Below are 13,100 nucleotides of genomic sequence, written 5' to 3' on the forward strand. Positions count from 1 at the left end.
TGGTGAGAAACTGTAAAGCACTGAAGAGACATTTCCTCCCTTTGCTTCCATACTGTTTTTAAATGCAATAAAATATAGTGAAGAGTTTGTGCTTGGTGTCTTCAATTGTCGCAATGTTCATTAGGAGTGATGTACACTACAGCCTATGGGCCTTTTCCCACAAACTGGCTCAAGTTCAAGGTCAGGTTGGTGACAGTCTATGATTGAGCCCACACAGTGTTTAGGGTAATCCATTTTATATAATTGCCAAGACCCTCGTGTAGAATGGAAAATTTTCTGTCTTCTTCAGAAAAACTGGGAGTTCTAGAAAAAGCAGACAGAGGGATTTAATTTGGGAGGGGTAGTAAAGGAAGCAGAAAACCACTAAGATTTGTGAAACAAACTGTTTGATTCTTCTGAATTGCACTGCGCAATAGGCCCCAATAGAGGGGCCTCAAGCAATTCTGCCAGTGGTTGGGGCTTCCCCTCCCATTCCCTTTTCCTTCTAAGGAAGTTTAAAGCTTGGAGGAGGCAGATAGGGGTCTTGGGCTTTCTGGTCACTCAGCTTGGGTGGGAGTGTGCCAGCATCAGGGAGAGTTTCCTGGGCCCCGAGCAGACCCTCAGGAGAGGACTGCAGGGCAGGGAGACCGCCATCCCCACACAGGCGTCTGTACTCTTGGGGTCCAGAACTCCCACAGCTGGTTTCTGGCAGTCAGCCAGGCCTGGCTTCCTCAGACTTCTTACATCCCCAAAAAGCGGGGGAAAGTGACTGTTTTTCTTTCTCTTTTCCGACTGGCATTTCGGGATTTTATAAGATTTTGTCCCATCCCCTCTGTCAACTTCTTTCTTTCCCTCTTTGTGTTGCTCCTCCTGGGTCTCGCCTCTCCCTCTCCCAGTCCCCCTTCAAGTCCTGTGGGTCTCTGTCCCTCCGTGCGTCTTTCCCCGCACTTAAAGGGAAACCCAGATCCTTTAACGGGCCACTCTAGAGGCTCCATTTGCCCTTCGGGTCCAGACGTGGAGTGTCCTGGGCTCCATCCAGATGGCGCGTCTTCTACGTTTGCATTCGTGTCTCTGGCCTCCTCCCTCAGCCTCACCCGAATCAGGGCCTCCAGAGCATTCTGGGCATTAGCGAGTCCCTGGGCAAGGAGCGTCCCGGGCACCTCCTTGGGGGCCGGAGCAGCTCATTCCAGGACATCTGGGACAGGAAAGGTACCGGGAATGAACCGGGGTGCTAGTACCCAGGACCAAAAGCCAGGGGCTGCCAGAAATACCCATTAACTCGCAATTCCCAGCCTCCTCTTAAACAGGCTCATTCCCGGGTTCTCCTTTGAGACCGGGAGCGGCCTCCCAGCCCCACCCCCGACTCCCCTTCCCCCCTCAGGAGATGGACACTTTATAGGGAGAGCTTTTTATTCTCTCTTTAAACCTGCCAAAGCGCAGGAGACGGAGAGCCGGGGAGGGAGAGGAGAAGGAGGTGGGGCCCGGCCCCTTGTCCCCTCTCCCTCCGCCCACCACGCCTCCCCTCCCCCCGGACGTGGAACTGGGACTCTGCAAACTGGAAAGCCGCGAAAGGACACCTCCTTCCTTTTCTCTCGTGTTGTTTTTAAGAGCAATGAGAGAGACATTGGTATGAGAGAAGAGTGGAGAGGGAAAAGAAGAGAGAAAGGGAGAAAAGAGAGACAGGAGAGAGAGAAAGAGCAAGAGAGAGAAAGAGAGAAAGAAAAAATAGGCTGGGATAAAGTATTTCAGCAGTTTCTGCCTTGGGGTTTTATTAGCTTCTCGCCCCCAGGCCGCGGCCAATCAGCGCGCGTGCCCGGGCCCTGCGTCTCTTGCGTCAGGACGGCCGTGCTGAGCGAATGCAGCGCCCTGCGAGCTAGGAGCGATTTAAAACGCTTTGGATTCCCCGGGCCTGGGTGGGGAGAGCGAGCTGGGTGCCCCCTAGATTCCCCACCCCTGCACCCCATGAGCCGACCCTCGGCTCCATGGAGCCCGGCAATTATGCCACCTTGGACGGAGCCAAGGATATCGAAGGCTTGCTGGGAGCGGGAGGGGGGCGGAATCTGGTCGCCCACTCCCCTCTGACCAGCCACCCAGCGGCACCTACGCTGATGCCTGCCGTCAACTATGCCCCTTTGGATCTGCCAGGCTCTGCGGAGCCGCCAAAGCAATGCCACCCATGCTCCGGGGTGCCCCAGGGGGCGTCCCCAGCTCCCGTGCCTTATGGCTACTTTGGAGGCGGGTACTACTCCTGCCGAGTGTCCCGGAGCTCGCTGAAACCCTGTGCCCAGGCGGCCACCCTGGCTGCCTACCCTGCGGAGACTCCCACGGCTGGGGAAGAGTACCCCAGCCGCCCCACTGAGTTTGCCTTCTATCCGGGATACCCGGGAACCTACCAGCCTATGGCCAGTTACCTGGACGTGTCCGTGGTGCAGACCCTGGGTGCTCCTGGGGAGCCGCGACATGAATCGCTGTTGCCCGTGGACAGTTACCAGTCCTGGGCCCTCGCCGGTGGCTGGAACAGCCAGGTGTGTTGCCAGGGAGAACAGAACCCACCAGGTCCCTTCTGGAAGGCAGCATTTACAGGTAATCTCTATTACTCTGGGTTCCCTTGCCTCTGAGCCTGGGTTTGTGGATCCCATTGGCACTTCCCTGGGAGGAGGAGGAGGGAGACTTGGGGCTGGTGAGGATGAACTTGGTGCTCCTCCCTTGGTTATTAGGACTCTGAGGGAGGGTTTGGCAGCTGGAATGCCTGGATGGAGTCAATGTGAGGGGCCTGAGCTGGGTGCCATCTGAAGCCTGAGGGCCACCTCACTTCTCCGGGAGACCCTGGGACCAGCCTTTCAATACGTCTGAGAGGTTTGGATCTCTTTGCTGTTGAGTAGGGATCAGGGTGTCCCTACCCAGCACAATTCTGGACTAATTCTATACAAAGGCTAAATAACTCTCAATTCGGTGAGTGGGGAGTGGATGTGGGAGATGCTAAAAAGGTATTGGATGTTCTGTAGAGAATATAACCCGTCACTTTCTATTAGATGAGTTTTCCAATTTCTAAAGAAAAATTTAGGTTTCCTGCAGCCATGACATAGGTGTGTGCGTTGGAATGGGTGAGAGAGAGAGTGTATGTGTGTGTGTGTGTGTGTGCACACGCGCGTGTGTATGTGCATGTATTGGGAGTGGGGACAGAAATGTGTTTCCAGAATTTGCTTGTAGAATCTACAAGAGTGGCCAAGAGTCTGGAAATGCATGAAGAGTGGACACGTGATGGTGGGCAAAGGCCTGTGTGTGGTGTGTGGGTGTGTTTGCAGACTCTAGGGTGGAGAGCTGTGATGGGTGAGGGTGGCCAGCAGGAGCCACGGCTGAGCGGTGGTGAGAGAATAAGCCAGAAGCTGGGTTGTCCTTGTGTGCTTTGGAGGAACAGGATCCAATGTACACCTGTAGGGTGACCTGGGTGCACCTGTGGGATGACTTAGTTTGGGGCTTGCAGGGCCTGGGTCTGCCTGGGTGGGGATCTGACCGTGCCTTTTTCTCCCTCCCTTTCCTGCTGCACAGACTCCAGCGGGCAGCACCCTCCTGACGCCTGCGCCTTTCGTCGCGGCCGCAAGAAACGCATTCCGTATAGCAAGGGGCAGTTGCGGGAGCTGGAGCGGGAGTATGCGGCAAGCAAGTTCATCACCAAGGACAAGAGGCGCAAGATCTCAGCTGCCACCAGCCTCTCGGAGCGCCAGATCACCATCTGGTTTCAGAACCGCCGGGTCAAAGAGAAGAAGGTTCTCGCCAAGGTGAAGAACAGCGCTACCCCTTGAGAGATCTTCCTGCCTGGGTGGGAGGAGGGAAAGCGGGGGTGTCCTGGGGAGAACAGGAACCTGTCAAGCCCAGGCTGGGGCCAAGGACTCTGCTGAGAGGCCTCTAGAGACAACACCCTTCCCAGGTCACTGGCTCCTGGACTGTTCCTTAGGAGCGGCCTGGGTACCCAGTATGTGCTGGAAGAGGGAAGCCCCATGTGACAGCCCATTCCACCAGGGTTCCCAAAGAACCTGTTGCAGTCATAATCATTCATCTTGACAGTGGCGATAATCACTATAACCAGTACTAGCTGCCATGATCATTAGCCTCATATTTTCTATCTAGAGCTCTGTAGAGCACTTTAGAAACTGCTTCCATGACTTGAGCTGATTATGAATAAATTTGGAAGGCGATCCCTTTGCAGGGAAGCTTTCTCTCAGACCCCCTTCCGTTTACACCCCCCATGCTGGTACCAGCAGGAAGACTGAGGACAGGAGAAAGGGCAGGTTCGCGTGTGTGGCTGTGATGTCCATTTAGCATTTTTCTCGGATGACAGCTGGGCAGGTAGACAATTGTAGAGGCTGCCTCTTCCTCCCTCCTTGTCCACCCCATAGGTTGTACCCACTGGTCTCAGAAGTCCCCATCCTTAACTCTTAGATTTTCTCCCATCATGTGAAAATGAAGCAAGCAGGCTGCCCCTAGTCAGTCCTTCCTTCCAGAGAAAAAGCGGTCTGAGAAAATGCCTGGGTAATTCACCATTCATTTCCTCCCCAAAACTCATCATCTTCCTTTAATATTTCTGGTGGTTCTGACCAAACCAGGTCATGGTTTGTTGGGCATTTGGGAGCCCAGTGAAGTAGATGTTTGTGGCCTCGCATACTCAGTTCTCCCAGGCACAAACAGCAGTTGCAGAAAAAGAGTAGTGTTCTTTGCTACCCTCAGGCAGCCCCAGACAATAGGGCAGGAGAGAAAACCAGAAAATGGCCTCTTCACTACTCATTTTCTGCTCTGCCTCCCCCTGACATCCAGAGGAGCTTTCAGGCCAGGGAGAGGGGGCAGGCCCTTTTGCAGTTGAAAGAGCAGCGGTTGGTGGAAGAGCAAAGACCCAGGCTCAGGGTTGGGGAACCCCAGGCTGCTGATGGGACAGTGGCTGTGGACTTCATTTCCTTTTCATTTTGTCCTGGCTCCCTCCAGTACCCTGAATCCCAGGTGGGTGGAGGGCAGAGTGGTGCTAACCCTGTTTTCCCCAGTCCACGTAGACAGATACACAGTGCAGAATTATGGAAGCTGGAGACAGACGGGCTCTGAGACGGACATGGGGGCCTCTGCCCCTGTGCCCATTCTCTGATGTCGTGTACTTGGGCTCAGTGGCCGATGGGACTCATTGCCGGAAAGCCAGCAGGTTCATGCTGGGCCTTCCTGTACCCTAGGCCAGGGGTGGGGGTCCTGCAGACACTTTCTTCACAATTGAGTGCACAAGCCTGAAGCCTGGAGAACGCGCAGAACCCGCAGAACCGAAGTTTAGAGCAGCAGGCCCGCAGCGAGCAGTCAGCGGTGGGCTGCGGCCGCCACTACCTCAGGGACCTTTCCCTCCCGATCCAGCTCTCCAAGAAACCCCGCGGCGGCCAAGGGATTCGAGTGTTTACGGCCTGCGGTCGGGTGGGATTCAGCTTCTCTCCCGGGAAGGAGTGAGGGTGGGAAGTGACTTAGACTCCTACAGATCTATTTACCAAAGAGGAGCCTGGACTGAGGGACATGGCTAAAGAGTGTGAGTGAATGGGGACTGGGGGGTCCGGGAAAGAGGACGAGGAGGAGGAAGAGGAGGTCGATTATCTGATTTAAAAAATCTTCCAAGCCCAGTTTAAGGGCTCGGTTACATGCACCGCTCAGAGGAGGTCACTTTCTGCCCTCCGCGTCCTCCTTCAAGCGAAGCCCATGTGGATAGCTTTTAATATCTCAGGTTCTTGCTCCTCTGTCTCTATAAGCCCAAACCGGACCAACGCTCAGGCAAGCAAACCCCTCCCTCGCCAATTTCGGAAGTGGAGAGTTCGGAACTTCGAGAGTTCAGCGTAGATGGGCCTGTGGGGAGGGGGCGAGATAGAAGAGGGGGAGCGGCGTGGTGTGGGGTGCCCCCTTGGAGAGAGGGAAAAGGCCACAAGAGGGGCTGCCATCTCCACTAACGAAGATGGCCCTGGTAGAGTTAGAGGTCTGGGACCTCTGCTATCAGGAACTTAAACTTAAGGCGCTTCTCTGTTTTTCGCTCGCAATAAATTCAGAGCAAACAAAAGATGTGGAATCTTAGATTTATTCCACCAGCGTGTTAGGATCATTAAAAAGACAAGGGCGCCCCCTCCCGGGAGAGGCTCGCCACTCCAGGAGAACCTGCGGGCAGGCTTTCAACCCCCGCGGAGCTACCTGCTTTCCGCAGCCTGGAGCCTCGGGGTACTGGGCTGCGTGTGGGGGCCTCAGGACCCGATGTCGCCTGCCATTCGGCCAGGGCATCGGGAGATGCATTGGTCCAGCCCCCAAGAGACCCAGGAAGAAGGCAAGGAGGTTCGGAACAAGCGATCTCTAATGGAAGAAGGAGGTCCGGCTCCGGGAGCCAGGCCGCGGCGCCCTCCGCCCTCCGTCCCTGTCTTCGTTTGTAATATATTTATCTTCCACACCATAACAATTCGCGGTAGACGCCCCCCGACCTTTTTTTTTCGATTTGTTTGTATAGAACCTGTGCGAAAAATACTTAATTTCGTTTTGTATTAAGCCCTTTTATTGAGAATCCCTACCCAAACAATTTTAGTCTCCCACCTATCCCTGACCCACCACATTGAAATCTCTCTCATTTGCCTTTAAATCACAACAAAATCCGCACACCTACACTTGCCTGCAGCTATTTACTTTTAAATAAGGGCCATGTTAAGCTACAGGAGGAAATGTTATGCTTACCATTCGGACAAACGTGTGAACACATGTCACAATAGATGAATCCAGACAACATTGTCACAAATAAACGCAGAGGCACACACAGATATTCCGGAAAACAAGCAGGGCGCCTTTTCACCAACAAGGCGCAATTGTACTCTGAGCTGCGTCCCAGACGTTTCCCCTCCCTCGGAGCCAAACACCACCTCCCGCAGCGAGTCTCTCGGCAGGCGGGGAAACAGGATCGGAGGGTCGCGTCTACGCGGGCTCCAGGCCCGAAATCACTTCCAACTCCAAAGCAGGTGGATTTCATTAGGCCTCCAGAAGTCAAATAAAGGAGTCGTGGCGAAATGCGTAAACACTACCTCCGGAAGCTCTTTTGAAATCTCGGTTCCAGCATCCGAAACGCAGAGAGCGAACCTGAGGCTCCATCTTTCGGGTTTTACTCCGGCTGAGGAGCGCTTCCGGGGACCCTGCAAGGCCACCGCCGGCCGAGCATCCGCTCTGCCTTCTGCACGCGATCCCTACTCCAAGTAGTAGCTCCAGGGCCGGAAGCTGGAAAGCCCCCGAAGCAGGAAAAAGCCCAGTCCAGGCCCCCCAGCTCTCGGGAGCAGCTCCGGCTTTCCTCCCCCAACCCGAAGCAAACTTCTCTTCCCTGCAGCTCCCCTCCTCCCCTTCATTAAAGTTGTATTCAAGGTTCTAAGTGCTGTACTCTAGTTTTCCTTCAGGGGAGACTCTGTGACCCCCAGCCCCCAGACCCCCGCCCTGTCTAATAGAAACCTCGGAGCTACAACCGCGAATTAAATAAATGAACTCGTTACCGTAAACTTGCAATAAAGCCCGGAGGCGACTGCTGCGGAGGGGGCAAAAGGAGGTTTCATTGTTTTTGAAGTTTATACCATTCTCACCCTCCCGAACAGTCGCCCTCCAGGAAAGAGGGGAGAAAGCTCTGGAGCGGCCCTGGGCCTCTCGCACACCAGCAGGACACCCCGCCCCTCCCCCCCAGGCGCTGGCCTGGGCCTGCGACAGATTTAAAACATCCAATGGGGAACCGCTGCCAGCCTTTCTTCCTCTCTCCCTACTAGTTAGTTCTGTGTAGAGGGGATGAAGGGGAGGGGACGAAGTAATCGGGGGAGAGTGAAAGAAAGAATTCTGCTGTTACCCCTCTCCTCCCCTACATTGCCCCCCAACTGGGAGGGTCACAGGGGGCAGCAAAAGAGTTTAATCGCCCTCAGAATAATGCTGGCGCCCAGCCTGGGGGGAGGGTCAGGGACTTTGTCATTGAACTTGAAGTTCCAGGCTGGTGGCCTCCACCACTCCCATCCCCACTTTCCTAAAAGTTTTATGGGAAGAGGGAGGAAGATGAGGGGAAGAGGGGATACCTCTGGCCTCGGGAAAGAGGGAGGAAACCAATCGGGGGAGGAAGGGCCACAGCAACCAGGAGCTCCAGGGGAGATTAGGAGGTTTGCTGTGAGTCCAGGAAGCCTGGGGCTGCTGGGAGGAAACACTCCAGCCTTCGCCCGGACTTGTAGCTATGAGGTGGGGAGCTACCAACCGCAGGCCTTCTCACTGAGCCCCGCCCCAGACTCTACAGGAACAGGGGCACCCAGTGCTCTGCTCCCGTCCTTCCTCTCTCCACCTAAGGTGTGCTAGCAGAGAGCCACTGGGAGGCTCAAACTTTCAGGCGGATGCCTGCCTGCCAGCTCAGGCAAGCTGGATTCTGATCCCCACCTTTGCAGAGAGAGCAGCGATGTTGTGCGCCCATTTCTCAGACCAAGGACCAGCCCATTTTACTACTTCCAAGAGTGCTTTTCTCTCTAATAAGGTAAACTAGCTGATCCGTGGGCCAAGGGCATTACCAGTGGATCTCTCAGTATGGTAGCTGCTTTAGGAGGCCCTGGAAGAGGTTCTCCCAGGAATTTGGGGGCCTTCAGAGGTTTTGGCAAACAAAGGAAGGGCGAGCAGTAGGTTCTCACCAATACCACCTGGCGGGGGCACCTCCTCACTGGTTCCTGGAGAGACCGGCAGCCAACCTGGGCAGAAAGGGAGTTTGCAGCTCTCAGGACCTGCAGGGCATGGGCAGGGGAGAGGCTTGAGGGTGGGAACTAGCACCCGATGTAAGGTCTCCCGCAAGACTTAATGTCTGTCTCCAATCCAATGGAGTCCTGGCAAAAGCAAAATTAATATCGTTAATATTATTATTATTGAAAAGTATACTATTTTACAAAACACCTACTTTGAAAGCTGGGCAAGACCAAGCGTGGTGGCTCAGCCTGTAATCCCAGAACTTTAGGAGGCCAAGGCAGGCAGATCCCTTGAGCCCAGGAGTTTGAGACCAGCCTGGGCAATGTAGCAAGACCCCTGTCTCTATTTATATAATAATTTTTTTTTGTAAAAAGAAACTGGGTGAAAGTTAACAGTGATTTTAACTTTTTTTTTTTTTTTTCTAACTCATCCTTAAAGAAAAATCTCTGGCCTTTAAAAAAATAAAAACGGGCCAGGAACACTGGCTCATGGCTGTAATCCCAGTACTTTGGAAGGCTGAGGTGGGCAGATCACTTGAGGTCAGGAGTTTGAGATCAGCCTGGCCAACATAGTGAAACCTGTCTCTATTAAAGATACAAAAATTAGCTGGGAATTGTGGCTCATGTCTGTAATCCCAGCTACTCAGGAGGCTGAGGCACAAGAATTGCTTGAACCTGGGAGGTGGAGGTTTCAGTGAGCCGAGATTATGCCACTGCACTGCAGCCTGAGTGACAGAGCAAGACTCGATCTCCAAAAAAAAAAAAAAAAAAAAAAAAAAACAAAAAAAAAAAAAAAAAAAAAAAAAAAAAAAAAAAAAAACACACACCCCACCAAAAAAAAAAAAAAAAAAAAAGTAACAATTGTACCTTTTTCTCTGGGCTCTGCGTTTCTTCTCCCCTTTCCGGCACCCTATCAGAAGCTCTGTAGGATCCATGCCACAGCAGGCATGTGTGTGCACAGGGGCTCTGGGTCCAGCACGGAAGCAGACTGGGGCCACATGCCCACATCTCCAGCCAGCCACTGACACTGCCAAGTCATTGGTGTTGGGGTGGGCACAGTAATGCACAAACACGCTCAGGACTCACCTAACTTTCTGAGCTGGCTCCTTCCCTGCCAGTGACCCTCCCATACTGACAAAACCCACAACTAAGTGAGCACTTTATAACCTAAAGAAATTGAGACTAAGAGGGCAACTTACTTGATCAGTGTCACAGTGCCACAGTGACCCAGTGGCAGAGCCTAGGTCCCAAAGCAGGAGCTCTTAACCTTTACCACCAGCTGATAAAATAGAAAACTCAGTGGCTCCTCCACTGTCAACATACCTCTCCCCACAAGGCCCTTCAGACACTGACAAGCACCTATTTCCATCCGGAGTCACCCAGCTGAGATCACACACGTACACCCAAATGCCCTAGACCCAGCCCCTCCTCAGGCACTGGACAGATCCTCATATATGCAAATACAGGGGATTAAACATATGTGGACATTTATATCAACGAGCTATTCATTTACCGAGTTCCACTAGGGGTGGAAGGCAGGAGGAAAGAGATGGAAACATGCTCTCCCTTCCCACGAGGCCTGACTCCTATTAGCTGGTAGATCTTGGGTCTGCAGCTTCCCTGTATGTTACCTGAGGCCAGAGGACTCTATTCCATGACCAAATGACTGCAATCAGAACAAATGGGGAACAGGGAATGAGAGTTGAGAGATTCTCTCTCTCTCTCTCTCTCTCTCTCTCTCACACACACACACACACACACACACACACACACACGGCTTCTGGGAGGCTTCCATGTTTTGGAGAATGCTTGAAATATCAAGGCCGGAAGGGAAGATGTGGGCAAAACTCTGAGGAGGAGGCCAGAAAATGCAGGTCTCGGTGGGTAGGAGGAAGGTGTGGATCCTGGCTCGGGGTGAGCTAGAGCTGGCCGGGCAGAGAGCAGGGGCATCTTGCAGGGTCCTGGGCCTGCGGGCGAAGCCTGGGGAGGAATCAGACGTCCCCTTGCCCACTCAGACGCCGATCGCCTTACCCCCACCCCACGCGTGCACGCACGCGCACTACCCCGCCCCCACGAACTCCGCAGATCCCAGGCGGAGGGCAGAGAGGCAGCTCTCCGTCGGCGGGGTCGGTACTCATCCTGTGAATCCTCGGTTCCCCGACTCTAGGTGAGCCCAGCCAGTCGCCCCCGCCCCAGACCTGCGCCCAGCATTTGTCAGGTTGATGGCTGAAGCTCGCCGCACCTCCCACTCTAGGCAGGGTTTTGTCGTTGGACTTGAGTCAGGCTGTAAACATTCTTTCACCTCTCCGGAGCCGGGCTGAGCGGAGGGGAAGGGCGGAGGGGGCTGTGGCGGGACCCGGAACGTGAGAAGCCCTGCCTCTCCCAATCAAGCCCTCGCGGCTTCATCAAAGAGCTTCTGACCCTTGCCTTCCCGGGACAATCACCGGGCCTGCATCTAAAAGCCGGATTCTTGAGGCCATCGGCAAGTCAGGCCGACATTGTGTAACTTTTTCTCTTCCTCATTGGCATTTCTTTTTTTTTTTTTTTTTTTTTTAGACGGAGTTTTGCTCTTGTTACCCAGGCTGGAGTGCAATGGCACGATCTCGGCTCACCGCAACCTCCGCCTCCTGGGTTCAAGCAATTCTCCTGACTCAGCCTCCCGAGTAGCTGGGACTACAGGCACGCACCATCATGCCCAGCTAATTTTTGTATTTTTAGTAGAGACGAGGTTTCAACATGTTGACCAGGATGGTCTCGATCTCTTGACCTCGTGATCCACCCGCCTCGGCCTCCCAAAGTGCTGGGATTATGGGCGTGAGCCACCGCGCCCGGCCATTTCATGTTCGTTTACCTTATTTTAGCCAGTCCGATTCTTAATTTATTTCAACAATCAGGATAAACAAATGTGTACACAAACGAATTCTAGCTAAGGTCGATAAATTATTAGAGAATGTTCTAGCCGGCCGTCACGAGGCTGTCGCCGCTGGGTTTTACAAGCGCCCCTCCCTCGGCGTGGTAATCCTGGGGGGCCATCGCTCGCCGCGCGATCGGATCTCGGGTTGCCACCGGAGCAGCTGCCGAGCCTCGCAGAGCTCCCGGCCGCCTTCCCAGGACCTGGAATTTTAAACTTCGCAAATGGGGCGTCTCTTTACTCGGTGGCGGAGGACAGAGCGGCCTGGAGAGCCGTCCGACCCGGGAAACCCACGCCTTTCTCCCGGCGACGCGCAGACTGCGGAGGCTGCGAGGAGCGGCCTGCTGAGACGGTAGTGGTGCTGCGTGTGTGTGTGTGTGTGTGTGTGTGTGTGTGTGTGTGTGTATTTAAATAATTCAGGATCTGGAGCAAGGGAGGATCAAACACACGATCCCGGGGGCTCTCCCTGGCTCAGTAAAATCCAGTCGAAGGGGAACGGAGCGCGCCGGCACGCAGGGAGGCGCGGGGGCCACTGTGCGTCTGGCGCGGGCGGCTCGGAGCGCTGGGCTTCCCTTCCAGCCCGTAGCCCCCAGCAGCTCAGCGACACCGGCTAAAGAGATACCAAATCCGGCAATGCAACGAAAAGCGCCCCGCCTTAGTATTTGGGACAGAGACAACGCAGGGTGGCAGGTCCTGGCCGACAAATCGGAAGAGGCCTGCGGGAGTTAGCTGGATTAGGCTCTCCCTGTCCTACCCGCTCCCACTAATTGGGCTTTTACCTGCCACAGAGCCTGCTTGAACCAAAGGGGTTTGCTATCTCCTCCTCCTCCACTTTCTATCCCCAGGCCTTCGGCGGGGCCTGAGAAAGAATCCAGACAACCCTTCTGCCTTTGTCTGACCTTCGGGGAAAAGAGGCGTGGGCGCCTGGGTCAAGTTCACGGACCTGGTCTGCGTCGTTTAGAGCAAGCGAAGGCACCGTTCACATTCTGACGAGAAGGGTTGTAAGCGATTGGGACGGTGTGGGGGAGAAACAAGCTGCGAGAAAGGACTTCCCATTTTAATCTATTGTCCCAGTCTCACATCCCCTCCCCCTCTCGCAGCCCTGTAGAGAAATAATTAGATCCGAAAAGAAGCCTTTTATTGGGAAAAATGCGAAGGTCTCATTCTCATGGAATGAACTTCCCAGAAATTGTCTTTGGCACTTGGGTAGTTTTGCGTGAGTTCGGTGCCGGCCTTTTTGAAAGTTAAGGATTTACAGTATTCGGCACAATGGTTTCTGTGGAATTTGATTCAGAGCAAAAAAGATCGCATCTATACTGCTTTCCAAAAAGCTTCCGACTGAACACATTGAAATAATTTCCCCCAACATCCTGGTCCCTACACTACTCACCCCCCCGACTTTTTTTAAAGGGCCTGATGCAAAATGATATTCTGCCCCTTAAAAAAAAATCAAAGTGGCCGGGCGCGGTGGCTCAAGCCTGTAA

At 53.9% G+C, this 13,100-nt stretch overlaps 3 protein-coding genes across 3 annotated transcripts; 2 read left to right on the forward strand and 1 right to left on the reverse strand.

The window, feature by feature from the left end:
• The first annotated feature begins 1,812 nt into the window (after positions 1-1,812).
• Positions 1,813-4,190, forward strand: HOXB13 (homeobox B13). Its single transcript, XM_017496997.2, has 2 exons — positions 1,813-2,562; positions 3,529-4,190. The coding sequence occupies exons 1-2, from the start codon at positions 1,962-1,964 to the stop codon at positions 3,780-3,782; spliced, it is 855 nt and encodes a 284-aa protein (XP_017352486.1). The 5' UTR covers positions 1,813-1,961; the 3' UTR covers positions 3,783-4,190.
• Positions 4,191-6,053: 1,863 nt separating this feature from the next.
• PRAC2 (PRAC2 small nuclear protein) lies at positions 6,054-7,241 on the reverse strand. The gene is given in 3 exon segments (XM_017497000.2): positions 6,054-6,455; positions 6,458-6,487; positions 7,047-7,241. Coding segments are annotated over 3 exon segments (486 nt in total). The 5' UTR covers positions 7,114-7,241; the 3' UTR covers positions 6,054-6,066.
• Positions 7,242-8,325: 1,084 nt separating this feature from the next.
• On the forward strand, positions 8,326-9,000 carry PRAC1 (PRAC1 small nuclear protein). The gene is made up of 2 exons (XM_017497173.2): positions 8,326-8,506; positions 8,926-9,000. Exons 1-2 carry the CDS (start codon positions 8,432-8,434, stop codon positions 8,998-9,000), a joined length of 150 nt encoding a protein of 49 aa, XP_017352662.1. The 5' UTR covers positions 8,326-8,431.
• Positions 9,001-13,100: the final 4,100 nt, after the last annotated feature.

The sequence above is a fragment of the Cebus imitator genome, unplaced genomic scaffold, assembly GCF_001604975.1.
Source record: "Cebus imitator isolate Cc_AM_T3 unplaced genomic scaffold, Cebus_imitator-1.0 Scaffold228, whole genome shotgun sequence".
NCBI classification, from domain to species: Eukaryota; Metazoa; Chordata; class Mammalia; order Primates; family Cebidae; genus Cebus; species Cebus imitator.

Bases quoted from the DNA above. Each gene is read 5' to 3' on its own strand.
- HOXB13 (XM_017496997.2), top strand. From the start codon at position 1,962: ATGGAGCCCGGCAATTATGCCACCTTGGACGGAGCCAAGGATATCGAA. The intron at 2,563-3,528 runs GTAATCTCTATT...CCTGCTGCACAG, and splicing joins CTGGAAGGCAGCATTTACAG to ACTCCAGCGGGCAGCACCCT.
- PRAC1 (XM_017497173.2), top strand. From the start codon at position 8,432: ATGTTGTGCGCCCATTTCTCAGACCAAGGACCAGCCCATTTTACTACT. The intron at 8,507-8,925 runs GTAAACTAGCTG...CTACTTTGAAAG, and splicing joins GTGCTTTTCTCTCTAATAAG to CTGGGCAAGACCAAGCGTGG.